Genomic DNA, 24,967 nt, shown 5'->3' on the forward strand with positions numbered 1-24,967 from the left:
TTATGGTACCTTTATCCATAATTTCCAAAGTCTAGAAACAACCCAATGTCCTTCAGTTGATGAATGATAAGCTGGTTTAGCCATACACTGGAATACTAATCAACAAAAAAATTAAATACCAATACTATAAATTCAGTGATACAGATGAATACTGGAAATATTATGCTAATTAAAAGAAGTTGTATTCAGAAGGCTATAAATATATGATTTCGTTTACCTGACACTTTCAAGACAAAAGCAAAGAGACTAAGAATGACAATGAATACAGATTGCCAGTTGTCAGGTGCTGATGGTAAGTAAAGGGTCGACTACAAAAGAATACAAGAGAAATAAGAGGGCTACATCCTGATGGTACTGCCTTGTCCAAACTCTTGTAGAACTGGATGTTATAAGGATGAATTGTACTGTAGGTAAATTACTTCCAATGAAAGCAAGTTCTTATAAACTAATTTATGAGTTCTGCATTTTAATAATTATATAACATGGCACTGTTTTAATTAGATGTGGTATTTAAATACAAGTAAGTCATTGCAGAAGGTGATTTGACAGGAGGCTGAAAAGATATTCTCCAACTACAAGGTTTTTGAAGTGTGCATGTGTTTCTCTAACTTCACAGACAAAAATATTATAGAATATATGTATATTTATATAGTTAAACACATCAATCTGTACCAAAATATATATTCACAGCTATAATTACATTTGTGGTATAGTCATGTGTCACAAATGACAGACTGCATAAACATAGTCTTTTTTTTGTCTGTCATTGGGCTTGAACTCTGGGTCTGGGTACTTAACCTCAGCTCTTCAGCTCAAGGCTTATGCTCTACGCACTTGAGGCACAGTGCCATTTCCAGTTTTCTGGTGGTTAATTGGAGGTAAGAGTCTCACAGACTTTCCAGCCCAGGTTGGCTTCACACTGCAATTCTCAGATCTCAGCCTCCTGAGTAGCTAAGATTAGTGCCCAGCTATATATAGTCTTTTAAGACCACCTGTTGATATCATAGTGGTCTTTGTTTATGTAGGACTATTCTATGATGTGTATACAACAATGAAATAACCTAACAGCACATTTCTCAGGCCATATCTATATCATTAAGCAATGTAAACACACACATAGTATGTAAACACATACACAAAAAATGGGAATTATTCTTTAGAATTATGATTCTATTGTACAGTAAATAGTTTTCCCACTATAAATGTATTGTTGATGATTCCAAAAAGTTATTTTTGTTCATATAAAGTATAAATTGTACAACAAATTTAAATTAAGGTATAAGGAATCAGTCCATATCTTCAAGTCTATACAAACATATAATCCCTAGTTGAGCAAAATACAAATGGATCATTTAAGTCGATATGTTTATTAAAATGCTTCTTGAAAGGGCAGAAATTCATTTTATGAATGTGGAGTGTAAATAATTTTTAAGTTTTAGAAGAAAATGCTATAAAACTATAATTTGCCACTTTTAGTTTTTTAATAGACCTTTCTTCATTTGCATTAGAAATATCTTTGTGTATAAATCTGAAATAGATCCCCTCCCAGAACTTACTAGTACAAATAGTATGATGTCATACCAGGAAGCACTGGAGAAGGTGTCTTTGATGGTCCTGCAGGCTCTGTGGTCTCACTACTGTCTCTTTCCATTTCGAAGAACTCATCAAGCCATGTGTTGTCATCACTGTCACTAGAAAACAAATATACATATGGTTTTGAGAATATATAATATATACATGTAGAAAATAGTCTCACATAATCGATTCTAAAGACATCAACCTCCATTTCCATTCAGCCACTCACCCCCACAGTCATCACCTGAGCTGACCCACTTTCAAGATAATTCCAGCCCCCAAGATCTGGTCACAAACTCCACCTCCTCTCACTTTTTTCTCACTCTTCGTTGGGCACATAAATTTAGGATGCATACAACCTGGCCCCTAACCTACTCTGAATGATTATTTCTACTAATTTTCTTCAGGGACTTTAAGCTTCAACCTTTGCAAAATAAATAGCTTCTTCTTTATTTCTTTGGTGATTGTGTGTGTGTATCTGTGTGTTTGAACTCAGGGCCTGAGCACTGTCCCTGATCAAAAAATGCTTGAGCCACTTGAACCACATCTGGGTTTTTGTGGTAGTTAACTGGAGATAAGAATCTCACATACTTTCCTGCACAAGCTCTTTCTTTTGATTTCTTACTCTTTCTTGTCATTATCCAGGTAATACAACAAACATTACTAATAATCTACTTTCTGCCATTCCAAGTTATCCTGCTTCTGGAAATAAGATACTTGAATAAAACAAGACTCTTCTTATGTTTAAATTCATTTCTATAGATTGCAAAAAGAGCTATCTCACTTCATATACACTGAGTTCCTTCTCACTCTGCCCACACTATATTTTTGTTTCTATCTTTCCTCTTCTACATATTCCTGGCCACCAACTCATACACACTCTTCAACTTCCAACACAATTTCTCACCATTAATATATTTTTAGAAGTCCTTACCTTTGTGGAAATTTTCTTTCCTCCCTTTTCATCTGCTAGGTTTCACTATCTAAAATTTTAAACCCAACCAAAACATCTTGTCTTTAAAGAAGCTTGTGAGAAACTTCCTCAATAAATAGTTATGTCTTCTGTACCCACAATCTTTACATTTGGACTTCTAATATTTACTACCATTTTACTTAAATTTGACTTTAACAAGTCTGTTTCTATAACTTAACTGTTATCTTAACAGTAGTAACTATGAAATGTTTTGTACTTGTATGTGATATTTTGCATATAATAGGATCTCAAAATGCCTTAAGGTCACTATTATTTGTTTGTTCAATTAGTCTGTTCTGTGGGAAATTCTGATGAGAGGGTTTTATCTTCTCTAAATTAATTTTCTTTTTCAAAATCCTATTGGCATAATAAAGGAAACAAATTCTAGAGGGAAATATAGTTAACTGAAATAGGGTTTGAACTGCTTCTTAAAATGGGCAGTACTATATCTTTAATAATGGAATTAAAATCATTATTTTTCATAAGTATACAAGTTTTATAGATATACATGTATATAAATACACAAGCATAATATAAATAACATGCATATAATTATATACTATTTCAGAGAATAAATCTCTAATAAAATATTTCTGTACTTAGAATTTTTTTAGTAGAAATGTACTGCTCTTTGCTTTTTTCATATCTAGTACCAAGAACTCATAATACTAACAGCCCTTTTTTTCTGGCACATAATTCTCTTTCTAAAAACTGATGGAACTGCTAGTAAAATGTAAAGGTGTACTAAGCTTTTTACTACCTTCAGGAGCCCAAGAGAACATATATACATACACACACACACACACACACACACACACACACACACACACACACACACACACACACACACACACACACACACACACACACACACACACAGAGGCTTTGAGGCCTTAATACTGAGATAATAAGAGAAATGGAGTCCTTTGAGAATATCTTTTCTTTTTGTTAATATCCTATGTATGAGATCATAAATACAATGTATTTCTGAGAAAGCTAAATCAGGTTTACAAAGAACTGAATCTTGAAAATTTAATTTAACATTTAAGCACCATTATTCTTCATCTCCATTGAGGGCTAGCTATGAATATGAATAGAATAGATAGAAAACTTACTAAATAAGCATATTAGTTATACCTTCCTGGAGCTTTGTGTAAAAGATACACATAATCTTTTTGTGGAAAATTCTGCTGAGGGGGTTTTACTTTCTCTGAATTAATTTTCTTTTCAAAATCCTATAGACATAAAAAAGGAAATAAATTATAGCCATGATTTTAGAAAAATGTATTGAAATATGGTCTGTACAACTTAAGAAAAGCAATAAGGTCTTCAATAATGGAATTCATATATAAAGGAATTAAACCCAGAATCAAAAACAAATAAATAATAAAACCATAATCACACAGTGTTATTTATACTTCTAGGAAATCACTTGAAATATACCTCAACATAGTAAATATTTTCTAATTCATCCAAACAGAATGTAGAGCACTATGTAAATATAAATGAGTCATACTGGACCACTCAAGTTATTTTCCTAAATAATAATAAGTTCTTAATTTACTGTGAATATAAACATCTTAGTATTATACTGCTTTCTACTTTGGTGTTTGTACCATCTGATACAGTAATTCTACTTATATCCTTGCTGTGAAATCATATACTACCCAGTAGGAAAATTTCAGTTCCCTTTGATACATATGTACCTGGTTCAATGGTGGGTAATGTCAAATTTTATTACAGGGACTAAAAGCCACTAAAGTAAGGATGACAGTAAGTACTGTTTTAGTTCTCAATTCTGTTTAAACTACTTAACTCTTAAGTTGGTAATTCTTTTCTGGGGATCTGATATGTGTAGATATTGTCTTAGGTACTAGGGATAAAACAGTGAATAAGTGAAGCACGTGTTCTTTCTTCTGCCATGTATATATTCTCGTGAGGAAACAAATCATGAGCAAGAAAGCATAAAACTATTGCTAATAACATATGGATGTAGTCATGAAATACAGTGATGAGTAACTACAGTGCTAACTACAGTAACTACAGTACTAAATGGTGGAAAAGAACTAAGCTTGGTGATACACATCTATAATTTTGGTACTAGAGAGACTGAGGCAGGAGAGTCCAAAGTTCAAGGTTAAGAAAAGAAGGAGGAAGTAAAGATGGAAGGAGGAAAAGAAGAATGAGTAAGATGGAAGAGAGGGGAGGAGAGGAAAGATGTGTGTGAGTGGATTATTCTGAGTCTCAAAACTTTCACTTTTGCAATAAACATAAAGATACTCGTCACAGAAATCCATGACAAGAAGTGAAAGAAGCCCTATGCACCAAAGGTGCACAGGACACTGCATTCCCAGACTATGGGTACCTTTATTTCTATTCCCCCACTTCTACAAGGGCAGATAGTGCTTCATTGGCAGGGTGAAGTTTCCTAACAGAGGGATACAAGGGAGAAAGGGAGTTGAATAAAGAGACAGGGAAGCATTTATTTTCTTTATAGCAAAAAAGCACTGTGGAAGAAGGAGGGAAGGAAAAGACTGAACAAAAAGATATAAGCACCAATTCTTTTCAGTCATCCCTGGTCTGGCCTCTGTGAAAGAGAAAAGTAGGGAGTGAGAGAGGGGGAAGGGAGGAAGAGGGAGGAAAAGAAGGAAGTCAAACCTGGAAAGGTGCTTCATGTTACATGTAAATTTAAATTCTATGTCCATTAGCAACACAAACAAAACAAATGTCAAAAGTAAAATCTCCAGAGTAATACTATATTTTTTCTAAAATTTTTTTTTAGAGTTGTAAAAAAGTTTCATTTTTGACCCCTATTTGGGTCATTTTTCACATCAAATGATCAACACTTGTGAGTATGGTAAGGGAAAAAATGCATAGTCCATAAAGAGCTAATCAATGATCTAAATATTATCTGAGGAGCTCTCTTCTTGTTTTTACCTTTTTTAGAGATTCCTTTTTGTTACTTTGTGAAGGCACAGGCTTCTGGAAATTCCGGTCTTCTAAATTAGACTCATCTCTTTCACTATCTTTTCCTGAACAAAGAGAAAAAACTGATAAATGGAAAGCACCGCACAGAAGTTGATATTTTAATGAGAAAAGTCAGGCTATGCAAAAGGCATTTTCACCTACTTTTCCTGTTGTCAAATTATCTCATTTTTAACTCCTACATTCATCTCTTTCCCCTGCATTGAAAAAAGAATAGCAAAGAGGACTCTGCTTAGGATTATCCTCAGGAGACTGATTTTTTAGTTCTTTATTTCTTATCTCCAATTAAAAGTGGAAAGTGGAGCTGTAATTCAAGTGATAGAGGGCTAGCCTTGAGCAAAAATAACTCAGGCACAGTGTCTAGGCCCTAAATTCAAGGCCTAGGACTGGGAAATAAAGAAGAGAGGGGGGGAGGGAGGGGGAAAGGGAGAGAAAGGGAAGAAGTAAGGGAGGGGAGGGAGGGAGAAAGGAAGGAAGGGAGGAAGGGAGGGAGGGAGGAAGGGAAGAAGGGAGGGAGGGAGGGAGGAAGGGAGGGAGGGAAGAAGGGGAAGGGAGGGGGGAGAGGGAGGGAGGGAGGAAGAGAAAGGAAAGAGAAGGGGAGGAAGAAGGGAGGGAGGGAGAGAAGGGGGAGAGAAGGGCGGGAGGGAGGGAAGGAAGGAGGGAAGGAGAAAGGGAGGGGGGAGGGATGGACGGAAGGTAGACGGAAAGGATGAATGGAAAGGAGAAAAGAAAGAAAGAAAGAAAGAAAGAAAGAAAGAAGAAGGAAGGAAGGAAGGAAGGAAGGAAGGAAGGAAGGAAGGAAGGAAGGAAGGAAGGAAGGAAGGAAAGAAGGAAGGAAAGAAAGAGAAAGAAAGAAAGAAAGAAAGAAAGAAAGAAAGAAAGAAAGAAGGAAGGAAGGAAGGAAGGAAGGAAGGAAGGAAAGAAGGAAGGAAAGAAGGAAGGAAAGAAAGAGAAAGAAAGAAAGAAAGAAAGAAAGAAAGAAAGAAAGAAAGAAAGAAAGAAAGAAAGAAAGAAAGAAAGAAAAAAAGAAAGAAAGAAAGAAAGAACGAAAGAAAGAGAGAGAAAGGAAAGGACAAAAAAAAACTCTTGGGCTGGGAAGGTGGCTCAGTGGTAGAGCGCTTGCCTTTCATGCTCGAGGCCCTGGGTTCGATTCCTCAGCACCACATAAGCAAAAAGAAAAAATCCAGAAGTGGCGCTGTGGCTCAAGTGGTAGAGCACTAGCCTTGATGAAGAGCTGAGGGACAGCGCCCAGGCCCAGAGTTCAGGCCCCATGACCGGACCCAAAAAAAAAAGACTCTTGTGCTCCCTAGACTCAAGGGGTCAGACTCCACATGTTAACAAAGCCACAGGTGGGTCCCTATACATGACTACAGTCTTAGAGGCAACTCTAGCACCTCCTATTCCCACATCCCCCAACATGAACGATACATTAGGACCTACCAGATTTTCCTCTAACCTTCCTGGGTGAAGACATGTTGTCCCCATAGCCCAAATAAGGTAGGTGGAAAGTTTCAGCAGATACTGAGCCTGAGAGTCCTGACAGTCAGACAGAAGGTCTAATTAGAACCCAAGAACAGCACACAATTGTTGGTCACCTGGTCAAACATGCAAAACAAAGGCTTTTCTATTAGACACCTAGAACCGTCTCAGCTTTGTGACATTTCTTTAGTCAGTGTCATTTAATGAGCACTCAGTTCTTTAAATACCACATTATACTAAATTAAGTACAGGGGATTCAACACTAAATAAGCCTGTCTTCAAGGAATTCATGTTCATCAAACCTATGAGAAATTTTTACATGAGACAAGCACTTTTTAATTTTCTAATCTTTGCCACAATTGGCCTTTGAGATCACGTTATGTTATCCTATTGGTTAAAACCTAAAGTATTTTTGTCTAGAAGTTTTTCTCCTTAGCTACCAGAAAATGAAGTGGGATTACTCTAAGCTGAATTGATTTTTATATTGTTGTTTAATTCTGAAGTTTCCTTACAGATTTAGAAATCTGAATTTAAAGTTAAAGCCTTGAAATAGATGTTTTTAAAACTTTAAGAGGATATTAAGAAAAATTACTTTGATTGTAGAAGGTAAATAGATAAGGTGACATTTCTATTTAGCGTTATGTGATGAAGACAGGGTATTCCAAAAATTATTTATGCAAGAGAACTGTAGCTTATTTAATTCATCAAAACAAGACTTAATGAAATTACATGGCAACTCATACACATTTTAGTATTAATACAAATAATGTCTATCATATAGAAAAAGACAACATCAAAAATTTTATTACCCTGTCAGGCACTAATCAGGTTTTAAATCTAACCTAGAATTTTTGCTCAAATGCAATGAAAATCTAGATCTTCAAAATGTTCTCATAACTACCTTAGCCATCTTTCCTGATTCATTAGTAATTGATAAGTTCAAGCCAGGCACCAAGCTCACACCTATAATCCTACTTGGGAGGCTGAGAATGGGAAAGTCATAGCCTAGGCAGAAAAGTTGTCCAGATCCCTTCTTAACCTCTAACTGGACCACGTGGCACATGCCTACCATCTTGATCTAAATGGAAGGCTGAGACTGGAAGAACAATGGTTCAAAGTCAGCCCTAGGCAAAACTTCTACCAGAATCTGCTTCCACAGAGAGAAGCCTGGTGTCGCCTGCTTACAATTCCAGACATGATGAGAGTAGGAGGACTGCAGCTCAGGTGCAGGGTCTGGATGGGAAAGAAGACCCTGTCCTAAAAATAACCAGTGAAAAATAGAGCTGGACATCTCAGAGGTATCATGCCAGTCTAGCCAAGTACGAGGCTTTAATTACAAACCCCAGTACTGCCAAATAAATAAATTCAACAAAATATTCAACAAGGTTTCATTTTAAATTTATAATTCACATTTTAATTTCTTAAAAATTTTATTTGAGCAGGGAAAAAATATCTCTATTTTGAAAGGAATATGATAGTAACCTTCTGAGACTAGCCTATTCTGCAGGTAGAATTGAGATGTTGAATATCTCATTACTGTCTAAAAATGGCATCCAAGCTTCAGCCTCAAAAGTATAGAGCAAAAATACTCAAAAGAATACAATTTTAATTAGAGATGGTTCATGTTAACAATTTGAAGTTTTGTCAAATAAAATTTTAAGAAACTCCTTAACAAATGGAGGTACACTTAGTGACTTAAATACTAAAGTTTTTTTTTGTTTTGTTTTTTGGGGTTTTTTTTTTTGGGTCCAGTTGTGGGGCCTGAACTCTGGGCCTGGGCGCTGTCCCTCAGCTCTTCAGCTCAAGGCTAGTGCTCTACCACTTGAGCCACAGCACCACTTGGCTTTTTTCTTTCTGCTTATGTGGTGCTGAGGAATCAAACCCAGGGCCTCATGCATGCAAGGCAAGTGCTCTACCACTGAGCCACCTTCCCAGCCCAATACTAAAGTTTTAATATGATATCTGAATATGTGATTAATCCTCAACTTTGATAACTTATTCTCCTTATTAACACACATACATATGTGTGTGCACGTACACAACACACACATACACACACACACACACACACACACACACACACACACAGATGAAAGATCTCTCTAGAAAACAGAGTAGTAGAATAAAATCCTTACCAATCCATATTAAGAGTCACCAGTTTCAAATCTTCTACAAAAGTCACAGCAATTCTTCCAAGGCAAATAGCTTTGATCAGAAAGGCATGTCCATTTCTGGGATTTTCACTAACATAAATGCAGTGAATCAGAAATAGTCCTAAAGGAACATAAGAATCAAACTGGATGAGTTTCCCTTCCTTAAAATGTTAGAGTATATCTTAGAATAGACACAAATAAATATTAATTTCATTTCTGAACTGCAATTACCATAGTAAACAGTAATAATATAAGGACATATAATTCTCTATCAGTATATGTATATTGCAAGCCTAAGCAGTCAGTCTATAAGGTCCATGAAACTAAATTATAAAAACCAGAATCTTTATTCATTATGAAACACAAGAAGGATTTTCAGAAAGTGTGGTGAAGGCTATTTACTATGTCTCCCCCAACTTGGCTAAGTATGTGTGTTATATGTGCTCCCTCTGCAATCTCCATTATTTTATAAGATTTCTTGACTCAAGGCCATGAAGGGACCCATTACATCTTAAGTACAGAAACTCTGAGCCTTTCACTTCCATGTCTTCAGCAATTAACACATTGGAGACCCTCAAGAAATGTTTGATGGATTAGCTAATTAATAGATTTGTTAATTAGTTAATTACAGAACTCTAGGAGACTACAAAGATCTTATTTCTATGCTATGAATTTGGTCCCTGAAAGCAAGATTGTGAATGGTACTGGGGAAGTTATTGTCAGGTCTCTAAGATATAAATTTTCCTCCAACTCCAAGGGAAGGTGTTGGAGTATATGAAAAGCAGAGATTTAACCCTGAGAATGGAGATGCCTAAAAAATATATTACTTCTTCTAGGAGATAGTACTGGGTTTAGAGGGGAGGAAGAAAACTCGTTTGGCATGAAGTGACCCTATCTGATCAGAAGAAGAAAAATCTCACAAGTATTTTATTTACATAGGCAACAAAAGCAAGACACTTTTTTTCCTGCACCAGGGTGACATAAAAGAAGAGCTAGTAAATATTATACACAGTCTCGGGTTCTCATTTGGAGTGCTATTTTTACTCTCTCTTACCCTCTCAAAAGTGAAGCAGCTGCTAATAAAGACCAAGTCTTCATGGTAGACTTTAGTTTGGGTGAAGATGCCAAGTACCTATTTTTAAACTACACACTCAGCACCTTGTCTGAGCAATCCTTACCTCCACGGCTGAGGCTGCTGTCTTACTCTCAAAGACTACTATTAGCCAGGAGAGAAACAGCTGGAGGAAACCCCAAATGCTCAATATTTAGAGTCTGTGGCTGCTCTACCTGCAGTCCTACCACCACAGGTAAATTCCTTTTTGGGAAATCTCAGTACAAGCTTCTCAGATTGCATTAATCATTTAGCATGTTTCCATGCCTTTTAATAATTGTTTTTAGCTTAGTTGTATTTTTTTAAGAATAAATGTTGTTTACTCAAATGACCAATATTAACAGTGAATATAAAGCTACCATAAGTAGCTTTCATTCAGGGCTTATTAACCACTATTGAATGGGTATATGAGGGCTATGGATTGTCAAGAAGCAGGGGAAGTGAAGGACTGAGGTGCTACTTCCAGAGCCACTGATAGTTCTGACCTATGCAATGGGGGGAAGGATGGGGGATTTGCCGGGGGAGACAATAACAAACACACAAAGGTACTCAGATTCAGAAGAAAGTTAGAAAGCCATTTTTATTTTGGGGGTTAAGATGTTTGTGCATAATTATAGCTTGTTAAAATTTGTTTTAAATGCAATAAGATAACCATTTACTTCAATAAATTTTAAATGCATAGAAATAATTTATAAAAACATAAATATAAGCATTATAAAGTAGTTTTCAAGCCAGGTGCCAGTGGCTCAGACCTGTAATCCTAGCTACTCAGGAAGTTGAGGTCTGAGGATCGCAATTCAAAGCCAGCCTGAGAAGGAAGTCCTCCATATGACTCTTATTTCTGATTAGGCACCAAAAAGCCAGAATTGGGGCTTTCACTCAAGTGGTAGAAAACCAACCTTGAGTGGAAAAGCCAAGGGACAGTGCCCAGGCCCCAAGCTCAGGCCCTAATACCAGCACTTACACAAAAAAGTAATTGTCACATACCATTCATAGGTATAAAGGCAAATCATCACCCTTCATGTGTTAGCAGCAAGCTCAGTAAGGGTTACTGTGACCATCCTGACCAAGATCAGTTACTATATTCATTATTTCCTGCTGGTGACAAGCACCTTTGAAGTTTTTCAAGGACAATTCTGTTTATTATATTTTTCTCTAAGAAGATAGATATATTTTTCACAATTCCTCTCTTTTCTGAGTCTTCATCAGAATTACTTCTAATCTTTATACTTTTACCCACAATTAAGGCTCTTTATATCATGCACCTGAAAACTCTTTCCAATCTCTACCCATTTCTCAGTTCCTAAGCTACTTCTCTATTTTCAAGGTATTTCTTATAGCAAAGCTGTATTTCCTGTCACTAAAATATTTATTGGTCTCCTAGGGTTATAGTATAGTATTATACTACCAACCAGATAGCTAAGACACAAAAATGTATTGTTGGTGTGGTAGAAACAACAGAAAGACCATCCATGTACTCCCTCTCTGAAAGTTCTAGGAAACGATCCTTCTCTCTTCCTAATGTCTATGGTTGCCAGCAGTCCTTAATAATCCTTGTCATGTGCACACATCACTCCAGTTTCTTTCTCTGTTGTCATGTGCATTTCTCCTCTGAGCTTCGGTACTAATTTCTTGTCTTACAAGGACATCACACCAGTTAGTTCAGACTTAATTTTCACTTATTCACTTCTGCAAAGATCCTATCTCCAAATAACGTTATAGTCTCAAGAACCCAGGGTTAGCACTTTAAAGTACCTTTTTGGAAGAACAAAAGACAATAATAATTTAAGAGAAAATCTATATGACCTTAAGCTTGACATTGAATTTTCATACATAACATTGAAAGGATGACCCATGAAAAACAAATTGAAAAGTTCTGTTCTGCAAAAGGTATTTTATAAAAATAATAAGATAAGCCACAGGCTTGAAGAAAAAATTTAGAAAACATGTATCTAATAAGTAATTTGTAACCCAAAATATGAATTAAAAAAAGAGATCAGATGGTGATAGCTGTGAAGCTTATTTTTGGCTCTACTATTGTATTCTATTCTATTTATTTGGTCTTGTGTAGGTGGCATGCCTGTCATTGTTGTTCCTAGTATTCTGTAGTGTAATTTGAGGGCAGGTATTTTGACAGTTCCAGCATTACTCTTTGTGTTCAGGTTTACTCTAGGTGTACAAAGTCACCTGTACTTCAAAGGGAATTTTAGGATTGATTTTTCTTTTCTGTAAAGAATGACACTGAATTTTTTATGGAGATTTAATTGAATCTGTAGATTGCTTTCAGTATCATACCTATTTTCACAATACTAAGTCTGCAAATATTATAAACATGGAAGACATTGATATTTTCTACTGTCTTCATACATTTCTTTCTTCAAGGTTTATAGTTTTCTTTATATAGGTCTTTCACTGCCTTTGGTTTATTCCTAGATGTTTAACCTTTTTAGGCTACTGTGAATGGGATTGTTTTCCTGATTTCTTTTTCAGTCTTCATTATGCTGGGAATGTGGCTTAGTGGTAGAGCGCATGCCCTGCATGTATGAAGCCCTGGGTTCAATTCCTCAGTAACACATAAACAGAAAAATTCAGAAGTGGCAGTGTGGCTCAAGTGGTAGAGTGCTAGCCTTGAGCAAAAGAAGCTCAGGGACAGTGTCCAGGCCCTGAGTTCAAGCTCCAGGAGTGGCAAAAAAAAAAAACCCTCACCAAAACCTATGTTGGTGAAAAGACAGCCACTTCAATAAATGGTGCTTGGAAAACTACATGTCATATGGCTGACACTAGAACCCTATCACTCACCTCATACAGAAACCTATGGATCAAAAATCTTCATATAAGGCTTAAAACTTGCAAACTGCTAGAGGAAAACAGGAAATAACATTGAAGATGTAGGCATAAGTAGCTCTTTTCTCAAAAGAACCCTAAATGCTTAGAAAATAAGAACAAGAACTGAAAAATGTGGCTGCATGAAATTAAAAGGTTTTTGCATAGCAATAAAACAATTCCCAGAAGCAAAAGAAAAACTATCAAATGGGTGAAAAATCTTTGTCACTTAATTTACTGGATAAAGGATTGATTTGATTTCCAAAATGCATTTGCAGGATCTAGACACACACACACACACACACACACACACACACACACACACACACACACACACACACACACACACACACACACACACACACACACACACACACACACACACACACACACACACACACACACACAATGAATTTAACTGGGGAACTTATTTCAGGCCAGGATAAGAGAAAGAGGAAAGAGGGAAAGAGAATGATGGAAGATGATTAATATCAAAATACATAGTATCTATGTCTGATGTTAGAATAAGGAAACACTGAAAGCTAGCTATTAGGAGTCAGAAGGTACAGGGAAAGAGAAATAGATGAGGCTGACCTGACTGAATCACAATATATACGATATGAATTATCATGATAAAATATCCTAGAACAAGTAATATACACTAAAAAATGAGTGAGGAAAAAAGAATCATAAGAAAATACGAGTTGTGTTAGGGATGGAAACCAGTGAGAAAGGAGTGGGCCAATCAAAATGATAAATTAGAATAAACTCAATCAAAGTGTTTGTATGCATGTGTGCAAACAAAATAAAATTGTTAAAATTGTTTTAAGAAGGAGAGGAGAGATGGAGGAGGTAAATCTGATCAAAATATACGATTTATGGAAATATCAGAATGTATCTATAGAAATGTCACAATGAAATTCCTCCTCTGTACAACTAATCTATGCTAATAAAATGGTATTTAAGAAGAGCTCAAAGAATGATAGCAAAAGAATAATCCAATTAGTAAGTGGATAAATAAAAGTTTTCAAAAGAAGTACAAAAGGCTAATAAACACATGAAGAAATGTTCAGCATGCTGAGCTATGAAGAAAATGAAAATTTAAACAATCATTGAGATTCTTTTTCATTCCAGTCAGAATGGCTAACATAAAGAAAAACAAAAACAAGAATAGGAAGTATAGTTCAAATGGCAGAGTACCTGCCTAGTAAGCTGGTGGTCCTGAGTTCAATCCAGAATTACCAGGTGCCCATGGCTCACATCTGTAATCCTAGCTTCTCAGAAGGCTGAGATTGGAGGACTGAAATTCAAAAGACAACCCAGGCAGAAAAGTCTGTGTGAGATTCTATCTCCAATTAATTACCCAAAAGCAAGGTTGGAGACAGCTCAAGTGGTAGAGCACCAACTGTAAGCATCTGAGATGAGTGAGAATAAAAGACCTTGTGCTTAAACCCAAAAAATGAAGAGAGAGAAAGAGAGAGGGGGGATGGGGGAGGGAGGAAGGGAGGGAAGAGAAAAGGAGTGAGGGAGGGAAATGGAAATAAAATACTGGTGAAAATGCAGACAAGAAAGAGATCCTTATACATTGTTGGTAGAAATGAAATTAATGTATGTATTATAGAAATCAGTATGTACAAAGGTTCATTAAAAAACTAAAGATAGAGCAATTGTGGGATCCAGCTATATAACCACTGAGCATTTATCTGAAAGAATGTAAGTAAACATACAGTCATGACAAGCATCATTCACAATAGCCAAACATAGAAGTAACCTATGGAATCAACGAATGTGATATAACCAGGTGCTAGTGAGTTAGGCCTGAAATTCCTAGCTACTCAAGAAAGCTGACATCTGAGGATCATGATCCAAATCCAGTCTAGGCAAGAAAGTCTGTGGAGCTGTGACTCAAGTGGTACAGCACTATCCTTGAACAAAGGTGCTCAGGGATAATACCCAAGCCCTGAGTTCAAGCCCCAGGAGCAGCACAAAAGAAAATGCGATATATAGATATAGATATATCGATATGAAAGCATCACAATGCAACTCCTTTGTATAAATAATATATGATAACAACAATGGGAAAAAAAGAAAAATCTAAAATGACACCTCACCAAAGGAATATTTAGATGAGAAATAAGCACATGAAAGATGCTAAACATTCTGTGTCATTAGAGAACTGCAAATTAAAACAACTAGATACCATTAAGCCAAACTGACCACACCCATTGCTGGTGAGGATATGTAGCACAGACTTACTCATTCATTGCTTGGAGAAATGTAAAATAATTTAACCACTCTGGAAGACAATTCAGCAGATTGCTAGGAAGCTAAACATACCATTGCCATATGATTCCACACTTGTTCACCTAGGCATTTACCCAATTAAACTGAAAACATGTCCATACAAATGTTTATAGTTGCTTTGTTCTTAGCTACTAGAAGCCAGAAGGAACTAAGAGATTGCTTCAGTATTTCGATAAACTATGATGTGTCTATATAAGGAATGTTATTAAATGATAAACAGAAATGGGCCATCAAGCCATAATAAGATATGGACTAACCTTCAATAAATGTTATGAAGGGAAAAAAACAATGCTAATTAGATAACATCATAGAAAAAGCAAAGCTATAAAAAGATCAGTGGTCCACAGTTCAGGGAAATAAGCAGAAAAGTGAATATGTGAAGTATAGAGGATTTTTAGAGCAATGAAACTATTCTGTATGATACTATAATAATAGATAAATGATACTACATAATTTGTTACAAGCCACATAAATGTACAATACAAAGAGAAAACCTAATGTATAGACTCCACTTAGTAAAAACTAATGTGAGATATTAATAATAGGGAAAGTTGTGGGAGTGAAGGTGTATATGAGAACTCTGTACTATATGCTCAACTTTTCTGTAAACCTGAAACTTTTCTAAAAATAAATTCTATAAAACAGAACTTTTCAAAAGCAAAGGGAATGGGCTTTTCAAAGATATTTGTCTAATGTAAAAATAATTATTATGTTGTCAATTTTATAATTAAGCTATAACTAATTTTATAAATAAGATGTATGACAAGGATACTACAAAGTATATGTAAGAAGTAATGAAAGCAAACTTGTGCACTAATTACACTATTAGCAGGTAGACTATGACATGCTATTGCAAATTTAGAGAAATCACTAAGAAAAAGAATGAAAAAGCAGAGGAAGAAGATGAAAGAAAATTTAGCAGCAGCAAAAACCTAGAGCAGAGATATAATGGACATTTAAGTCCAAGAAGTTGTAAAGAGAAAAGAATGGAAAACTGGAAACAATATCAAATTAAGATTCAGCCATGCTGGGCACTGGTGGCTCATGCCTGTAATCCTAGCTACTCAAGGGGCTGAGATCTGAGAATCGCAGTTCAAAGCCAGACCTGACAGGAAAGTCCATGAGACTCTTATTTCCAATAAACCACCAGAAAATAAGAAATGGTGCTGTGGCTCAAGTGGTACAGCACTAGCCTTGAGCTGGAGAGCTGAGGGACAGTGCCCAGGCCCAGAGTTCAAGTCCCATGACCAAAAAAAAAAAAAAGATTCAGCCATACTGATAATTGCTTTAAATGTGCTAGGGATCTGGAGCAAGTGGCAAAGCACTTGCTTTTATAGCAAGTGCAAACCTGAGTCCAAACTCCAAGACTGAAAAAAAATGTTGATGGACTTAATAATCATCCAAATCAAAAGGCAGGATGATCTTACTGGATTGAAAAAAGTGATCTATACAAAGCACACACACACACACACACACACACACACACACACACACACACACACACACACACTTCAAATGTGAAGGCACTGATAAAAGAATGTAAAAAGATAACACATGCAAACATTAATCAAAAAAGAAGGGCAGACAGGCACTGGTGGCTCACACTTGTAATCCTAACGACTTGAGAGGTTGAAAATGGGAGGACTGTGGCGCTCAGATAGAGAAGTTCACGAGATGCTGTCTTCCTGGAAAGAAGATTGGACATAGTGGTGTGCACCTGTGGTAGCAGCAATGGTGGGAAGCTAGATCTTGACTCAAGTGTTTGCCTAAGTGGAAAGAAAAAACCCTATCACAAAAATAACCAGTGATAAAGAGGGCTGGAGATATGGTCCAAGTGGCAGACACAGCCTAACAAGTGTGAAGCTGTAAGATTAAACCCAGAAAAAAGTACGAAGGAAGAATAGCCATATTTATGTCAGACAATATAGACATCAAAAACTAACAGGAGTTGGAGGCATGGCACAGGTGGTAGAGCACCAGCCAAGGAGTGAAAGCATCAGAAACAGAGTTCCAAGTTCTGCTCTTGGATAGAAGAAAAAGAAAGAAAATAGCTGAACAATATTTCATAAATAGGGGAACTATATAATAAAATATATAACCAGTTCAATGTGTATATACCCAACAATATAGCTTCAAAACAAAGACTAAAAGAAAAATACAAGAATTCACAGCTTGACTAAAGGCATGTAGACAGATAATAAGGCTATAGAAATCATTTGGGCACTGGTGGTTCATGCCTATAATCTTAGTGACTTAGCAGGCTGGTCAGCCTGGGCAGAAATGTCTTGGTGAATTTTATCTAGAAATCAGCAAGAATACAAGGCCCTGAGTTCAAGCCCCAGTTACCAATATACACACACACACACACACACACACACACACACACACACACACACACACACACACACACACACACACACACACACACACACACACACAGGATATAGATGTCTTAAACAGATATATTAACCACTTTGCACTGAACAGTAATATAAGTAATACTTTTCTCAGAAGTACTGGGGCTTGAACTTGGGGCCTTGCACTAGCTAGTCAAGTACCTTATCCCTGGAGCCACACCTCCAGCACTTTATTTTTCAGACAGTGCCTAAGTGAGCCTCAGACTCCTATCTATGCCCCCAATGTATCCAGAATTACAGATACATATCTATATGTATACATAGTATTGTGTGTGTATCTATATATATATAGGATATATATTATATACAGTATATTGTATGTATACTGTGTGTGTGTGTGTGTGTGTGTGTGTGTGTGTGTGTGTGTGTGTGTGTGTGTGTGTGTGTAATCTTGCTAACATTGTGGCCTGAGCTGCCCTGGAACCATGATCCTCTTATTGCCAGCTCCTGAGCAGCTGGAATTTACAAGTCTGAGTCATTATTCGTGACCCAAAATCTACTGTCAAGTGAGCATAGACTGTTCACAAAGCTATGCCCTATTCTAAACTTAAAAAGAAATAATCAAAAACAAGATACAAGATACAAAAATCTAAAAAAGTTCTCATTTTTTTGGATTTTGTAAAATACATTTCTAAGTAACTCTTGAATCAGTAACAAGGGAAATTACAAAATTTTTTCATTGGATAAAAATAAAAATAAAATATATCAAAATTTATGAATAAAGAGGAACCATGCTTACAGGGACATTTACAGTATGTTTGTATCAGGGACCAATAGAAATTTCAAGTTCCCATCTTAAGAAATTAAATATAAATGCCTTAAGAAATTGCAAAGCATGAAAAAATAGGGAAAAAAGAAGCAGAAATCAATGAAAGGGAAAAATAAGGAGCAATAAAGATAAAACAATAAAACCAAAAGTATTTGAGAAAATGAAAAATGATTACCTTGTAGACCAATACTATCCAATAGAATGTCACATGACAGAAAACTACTGCTCAGTATGATAATTACTGACTACTAGTTGCCTAAAATGTAACCAGTGTGGCCGAGTGCCAGTGACACATATCTGTAATCCTAGCTACTTAGGAGGCTGAGACCCAGAGGATCATTGTTCAAAGCCAGCCCAGGCAGAAAAAAAAAAATCTGTGAAATTCCATTTCAAAACAAGCAAAAAAACAGAGCTGGAGACATGACTCAAGTGGTAGAGAATGCAAGCAAAGTGAGCCAGAGACCCTGAGTTCAAACCCCAGTACCACCCCACCCCCCAAAAAATGACCATTATGACTGGGGAACTCAATTTTTCGCATTTAATTTCATTTAACTTACGTTTAAATAGACAGAATAGCTAGAAATTACTGTATTGGACAACTAGGCTATAGACACCACTGAAGCGAAGGGAAAGGGTAAAGAAGGAAGTGAAAGTGGGAAAGAAGTAGAAAGGTGGACGGCAGGAAAGGAAACAATGAAGACACAAATAACCAAAATTAGAAATGAAATTAAAATGACAAGTTCACTACAGATCCTAATGTGGTAGTCATTAAAAGAATAATAAGCAAATATTTGCCAAATCTGATAATAGACATGAAAATTATAGATTTCTTTGAAGACTCAAAATTCCAAAGCTCACTCAAAAACAACAAAGGGTGAACCAGTGCAACAACGATACTCTCTAGACGCTATGTTGAAAATGAACTTTACAACTTGGGGAGAGGAGGGGAGGGAGTTGGGGGAAGGGAAAGCAGGAGAAAATGAGGAGGGGTAACACTTTTCAGAGAAATGTACTTATTCCCTTACTTATGCAACTGCAACCCCTCTATACATTACCTTTACAATAAAATAAAATTTGAAAAATAAAAAATAAGTTCTAAAAAAATAGAACAAGTATATATAACCTGAAGAGTGATAGTGAGTTGATAGCAAAAACCAACATTAAGAAACTCTAGGCCCAGACAGTTTCCTGGGGAGCTCTATAATCATATTGTCTACAAATAACAGCAATTTTACATCTTCCTTTTCAACCTATATATATTTTTTAATTTTTAATTTCACTAATCAGGAACTCCTTAAAATGAACAGAAACAGTAAAATGCAACAGCCTGATAACGTGGCATTAGCAAAGAACAGATACACACCTCACCAGAAAAACATGGTGATCAGAAATAATTTGCACACAAAATCAAATGATTTAGGGGAAAGATGCCAATATATTCCATGTGGGCATTTTCAATAACTAGTGTTAGGAAAACTGCTCACATGCCAAATTATAAACTTCACCCCATATTTATATATAGATCATAGAACTAAATGGAAAGCCTATACTATAAAGCTAGATAAAAACCTGAGGGAAATATTTGTGACATTGGATTAGGCAAAGATTTCTTAGGCTACTGAAAACATAAACCACAAAAGAAAAAAATTGAACATTAGACTTCAGTAATGTTAATTGTCTTGCACAGGATAAGCCTTATCAAATCATCATTGTTAAGTGTGAGAAATGCTAATCCATTAATTAGCTCACATCTTTCACTGCTATCTGTATTAGACTGAATATTTGCATTGAGGAATTCAGAAATGCTAATTTTTTCACCTTCCTAATGAAAAGATGCTACTTGAAGCTATGTTTATTTTAAATTCAGGAATAACTAAGCTAGGGAATCTGGTTGCTTCTTTGTGCTAGTAATTCTTAAACTTAAATGCACATTAAAATCATTAAAGAAGCTCTTTTGTTAAACAAAAATGTCCAGACCATATCCAAGCCAATTAAATCTAAATCCCTGGGGTGCTGCCAAAGATTCGGTATTTTTTGAAAAGTGAATTAAAAGACAATTCTAAAACAGAGTTACAGCTGAAAAGCCTTGATTTGTACTACCCCTTGCTACCTGCATATCTCAGTTACTTGGGGAGTTCTTTAAAAATAGATGCCAAACCTACACTAACTTATTGACTCTGAATCTGTGAAACGGAGCCCATCATTCCCCTATTGTGATTCTGACAGAAGCTCACTCGGAACCACTACTTCATTATCAGGCATTTATTTACTGTTCCCATTGTGTACTGGCAAAGATCAGTTTGACTTTCCATTGGCCGCAAACACCAAGTCTGCCCAGTTGCTTTTAATCAATAACTAACAAAATCCATTACAATGACACAAAGATCTTAGGGATCTTTTCAGATCATTTATGTGAGACTAGTAACCAACATCATTTATCATATGCCATATCCAGCACTAGCTATGTAATCAGTCAGTATTTCTAATCAAATCCCTCGATTAGGCTGCAAGTTTGGGAACAACAAAACAAATGCCATTATCCCAAGCCTTATCTTCCTTCATGACTGGCAATGCCAGAACTAATGAAATGAGCCTCCTTGGCCAGACAGATAAGTCTGAATGAAATCTAGGTTGACTATATCAATAAGCAAACCATTCATCTGTTTGCCTCTCAGAGAGAAAGAAATATGATTCCTGAAGTAGGAGAAGTAATACAATGCTCTGCATTACAGTTATCTCATAACTGTACCTAAGCAAGCAGGGTTGAGGGAACCAATTGGTGAAGGAGAGGAATGAAGAGAGTGAGAAGGAGTGAATAGTACAGAATTTCATTAAATATATCTATAAAAATATCTTCATAAACCAAACAAAATTTGTTAAACAGGAATGGGGGAGGAACAGAGATATTTAGAAAGTTATAGATTAGGTGAATTATACATTACATTACATTATAGGTATGCTATAAAAAATTACAAGGAAGTCATTTTGTACAATTAATTTACAATAGTATTTAAACTCTACTTAAACACAGTAACTAGAAAATGATTTTAACAAAACTCATCAACTTATTGTATATTCTGCCAAGATGCCACCATATAAATATATTAGCTCCTGTACCCTCACAATAACACTATCAGGAAGGTACTATTATTTCCATCTTATGAAAAAAGAAACAAAAACAGAAATTAAATTATTTCCCCAAAGGCACATAGCTAGTAAGTGGAAAGTTTTTGCTTTGTTTTGTGTCAGTACTGGGGTTTGAACTTAGAGCCTGAGCAATAGATGGTAAGTGGCAGTTGTTTTGTTTGTTTGTTGTGCTGCTACTGGGGTTTAAATTCAAGGCCTGAACATTTATCCTTAGGTTTTATAGTAAAGGCTGGCACTCATTCATTAAGCCACAGCTCCACTTCCAGTTTTTTGCTGGTTATTTGGAGATAAGAGTCTCATGGACTTCCCTACCATGTTGGCTTTAACTCACAGTCCTCCAATCTCAACCTTCTGATTAGCTAGGATTACTGACATAGCCACCAGAACCTACCTTTCAAACCTAGGAAATTTGGAAATTTGAAATCTAATACATTTAAGCACTCAAACTCAGTGATAGCCTAGCAGTTTTGTTTTTTTTTTTTTTTTTTATTTTTTAAATAGGGTCTAGCAAGATCAGAAGCTGGAACTTAGTTGATATCAGATGTTATTATTATTTGAACCTAATACAGCCCAAGTAGTCAGGGAGAAATGATAACCTGAAATTTGTATCTGTTGATCCAAGATCTGTAGAGTTTGTAATTACCAATATATCAGAACCAAAAAATGAAATGCAGTAATAAAAGATTTTCATAAAAACTTCTTAACTGTCATTACAACCAACTCTCAACCCATCTAATCCAGGGTGATAGCTCTAACATGTAAACAACCTGAAATATGAAGTATATAAATGTAATCACACCAAGAACCAGACTTCTGAACAGCTACAAACTGCAGTTGATTCTGGTTTGATTGAAGAGCATGCCACAGGAGAAGATCCTGTCAAGAGGTAAATGTCATCCCTCCTCAGTCATAGTTGTACAAACAGAAATGCAAAAAAAAAAAAAAAAGAGAACGTGTTATTCATCATGGACCTGGCATTATATTATATGTTTTTTCATGTGTTACCCACCCTTATAGTAACTTCCCAAGGTCGAACACTTGCATAGAAAATCACACGAATACACTAGTTGGCCTTACAAATACATGACTACATCTCTCAATCACTTAACACTGATAGACACACGTGGCTTGTGCCTGTAAACATAGCTACCCAGAGGCTGAGATCTGAGGATCAAGGTTTGAAGCCACCAGGGAAATCAATCTAAGAAACTCTCAATTAACCAGCAAAAAGCCAGAAGTGGAGATGTAGCTCAAGTAGTAGAGCACCATCTTTGAAGGGAAACAGCTAAGCAAGGGAAAAAAGCTAAGCAACAGTGTGAGTCCCTAACATGAAGTTCAAGCCCCAGTACCAGTACACACACACACACACACACACACACACACACACACACACACACAATCCATTTGACTGAAAGTCTCCTGTACTCCATAATGTTGTTTTTATCAAAATGATTAAAACATTCCTAATCATGAAAAAATCTTACACCATAGCATTCAACACTTTCCCCTCCATACAGTGGCTCTTCGTCTTATTCTTTGTGAATATTCTCAACTAATCCAGTCCCTTTGTGTGAATACCATCAAATATGGGGGTGACTGCATAGGAAAATTATAGCACTAATATCCTTCAGGAAATGGATTCAAATTTTTAGCGTCCTATTTGACATTTCTTTTAAAAATCTACTAGGGGTTTTGTTATGTGTATTTTACCCCAACAAAAATAAATCTATCAAGTGATTGGCAGATGGAGAAAAGGACAGACAGATGAATATATTATGTGGGGGAAAGTGGAGCTAACTGTCAATGGCAGCCTATAAAGTTCAAGAGAGATAAACCTACTGGGAATCTCATATCCCAATATTCAAAACATCAGTGTTGAGTACATAGCTGCCAAGAAGGACACCAACCCACAGCCCACCATTTTCCATGACTGAGCACCTCTCACCAGAAATAGAATTCCATAAATGTGAAGGACCTTACCAACCTCCTTCCTAAATCCTCAGCTTCTAGAACTGCGCCTGGCATTGCAAGGGCTGTTCAAACACAGCTGCTGAAGGACTCACTGGTGACCTGAGGATCTGTCTTTAGGTCCCTCCACTTCTATGGATCCCCTTGAGACAGAGCTGGAGTCCCTTGCCCCCAAACCTCCCCAACCCTGGTCAACAGACCTCAGGTCTTAACACCCAGTCACAAAGCAGCCATCTATCGATCACATTGACACAGCCCTCCCCTCCAGCTCCACTGAGCTTTTGTGCTGAAGGCTGGAGCTCTACTACTTGAGCCACAGCTCAGTGTCTGCCTTTTTGCTAGTTCATTGAAGAGTCTCATGGACTTTTCTGACCAAGAGGGCTTGAGGCCTTGATCCTCACACCTCAGCCCCCTAAGCAGCCTTGCCATGGCGGGGGTCCAGGGTCCAGTCATCCACAGCACCCCCTGCTTAGTAAAAAGCGGTCTCCAGTATTCCCCTCCCTAGCCTGCACCTCAGCCGCCCCAACCCCCAGCCGGGCCCCAGCCACCTTTCCTCACCTGGGCCTGTAGCCAAGGGTGGGCCTCAACCGCCACACCAGTTGGGTTCGTGCCGAGCTTGGTCCAATCCCAGCAGCGCCTGGGAGCCTGCGCAGTCTGCGCCCTGTGCTTCAGCCCTCCGCTGAGCTAAGCGGAGCAGCGGAACATGAAGTGCCTTGTCCTGGTGTTCATCCGAGGCACTGCAGTGCCCACTGCAGACCCCAGGGGCAAGTACCTTGGGGATCCCTGCCTATTGCCCTATGCAATCCTCTCTCCCTGCTGTGCACAGCCAGCTGCCCTCAGAGGTTTTCCCTTCTCAACCACTAAAACTGTGTCCTCAGGGGTTAACTAAACCTTGTACTGAGTCCCAGGGGTGGGGAGGGGGCGGGGAAGAGGCGGGGCAGGGGCGGGGTGGGGGCGGGGAAGAGGCAGGGAGGGAATGGGGATCATATAGGGAGGGGCGGGGCAGGGGCGGGGAGGGGGCGGGGCGGGGCGAGGAAGGGGCGGGGCGAGGAAGGGGCGGGGAAGGGGCGGGGAAGGGGCGTGGCGGGGCGGGGAAGAGGTAGGAAGGGAATGGGGATGGTATAGGGAGGGGCGGGGAAGGGGCGGGGAGGGGCGGGGAGGGGGCGGAGGGAGGCGTTGCTACAGGTAGACTTGGCTATTGAAGGGAGAGTCTCCAGCCTGTGCCAGAAGATGGAGGCCTTTCACTGCCAGGCCAGTTGAGAC

General features: G+C 37.4%; 1 protein-coding gene across 10 annotated transcripts in view; it reads right to left on the minus strand.

Annotated features, from left to right (window-relative positions):
* Ptpn20 (protein tyrosine phosphatase non-receptor type 20) overlaps positions 1–24,336 on the minus strand; it is an 85,876-nt gene extending 61,540 nt beyond the window's left edge. For 2 of the 10 annotated variants that reach the window (XM_070020401.1, XM_070020394.1), the window contains exons 1-6: positions 22,504–22,653; positions 9,148–9,286; positions 6,974–7,128; positions 5,486–5,580; positions 3,686–3,783; positions 1,582–1,691 (exon numbers count right to left, since the gene is read on the minus strand). In XM_070020401.1, coding sequence (XP_069876502.1) covers positions 1,582–1,691; positions 3,686–3,783; positions 5,486–5,580; positions 6,974–7,007 — 337 coding nt within the window. In that variant the 5' untranslated portion in view covers positions 7,008–7,128; positions 9,148–9,286; positions 22,504–22,653. Of the gene's footprint in view, positions 1–1,556; positions 1,692–2,509; positions 2,559–3,663; positions 3,784–5,485; positions 5,581–6,973; positions 7,129–9,147; positions 9,287–22,503; positions 22,654–24,262 lie in introns of those variants that run through there. The other 8 variants (XM_070020395.1, XM_070020396.1, XM_070020397.1 and 5 more) reach the window with 8 other exon arrangements.
* Positions 24,337–24,967: the final 631 nt, after the last annotated feature.

This window comes from Dipodomys merriami, unplaced genomic scaffold (assembly GCF_024711535.1).
Source record: "Dipodomys merriami isolate MVZ:Mamm:240054 unplaced genomic scaffold, mDipMer1.0.p SCAF_14, whole genome shotgun sequence".
Classification (NCBI taxonomy): domain Eukaryota; kingdom Metazoa; phylum Chordata; class Mammalia; order Rodentia; family Heteromyidae; genus Dipodomys; species Dipodomys merriami.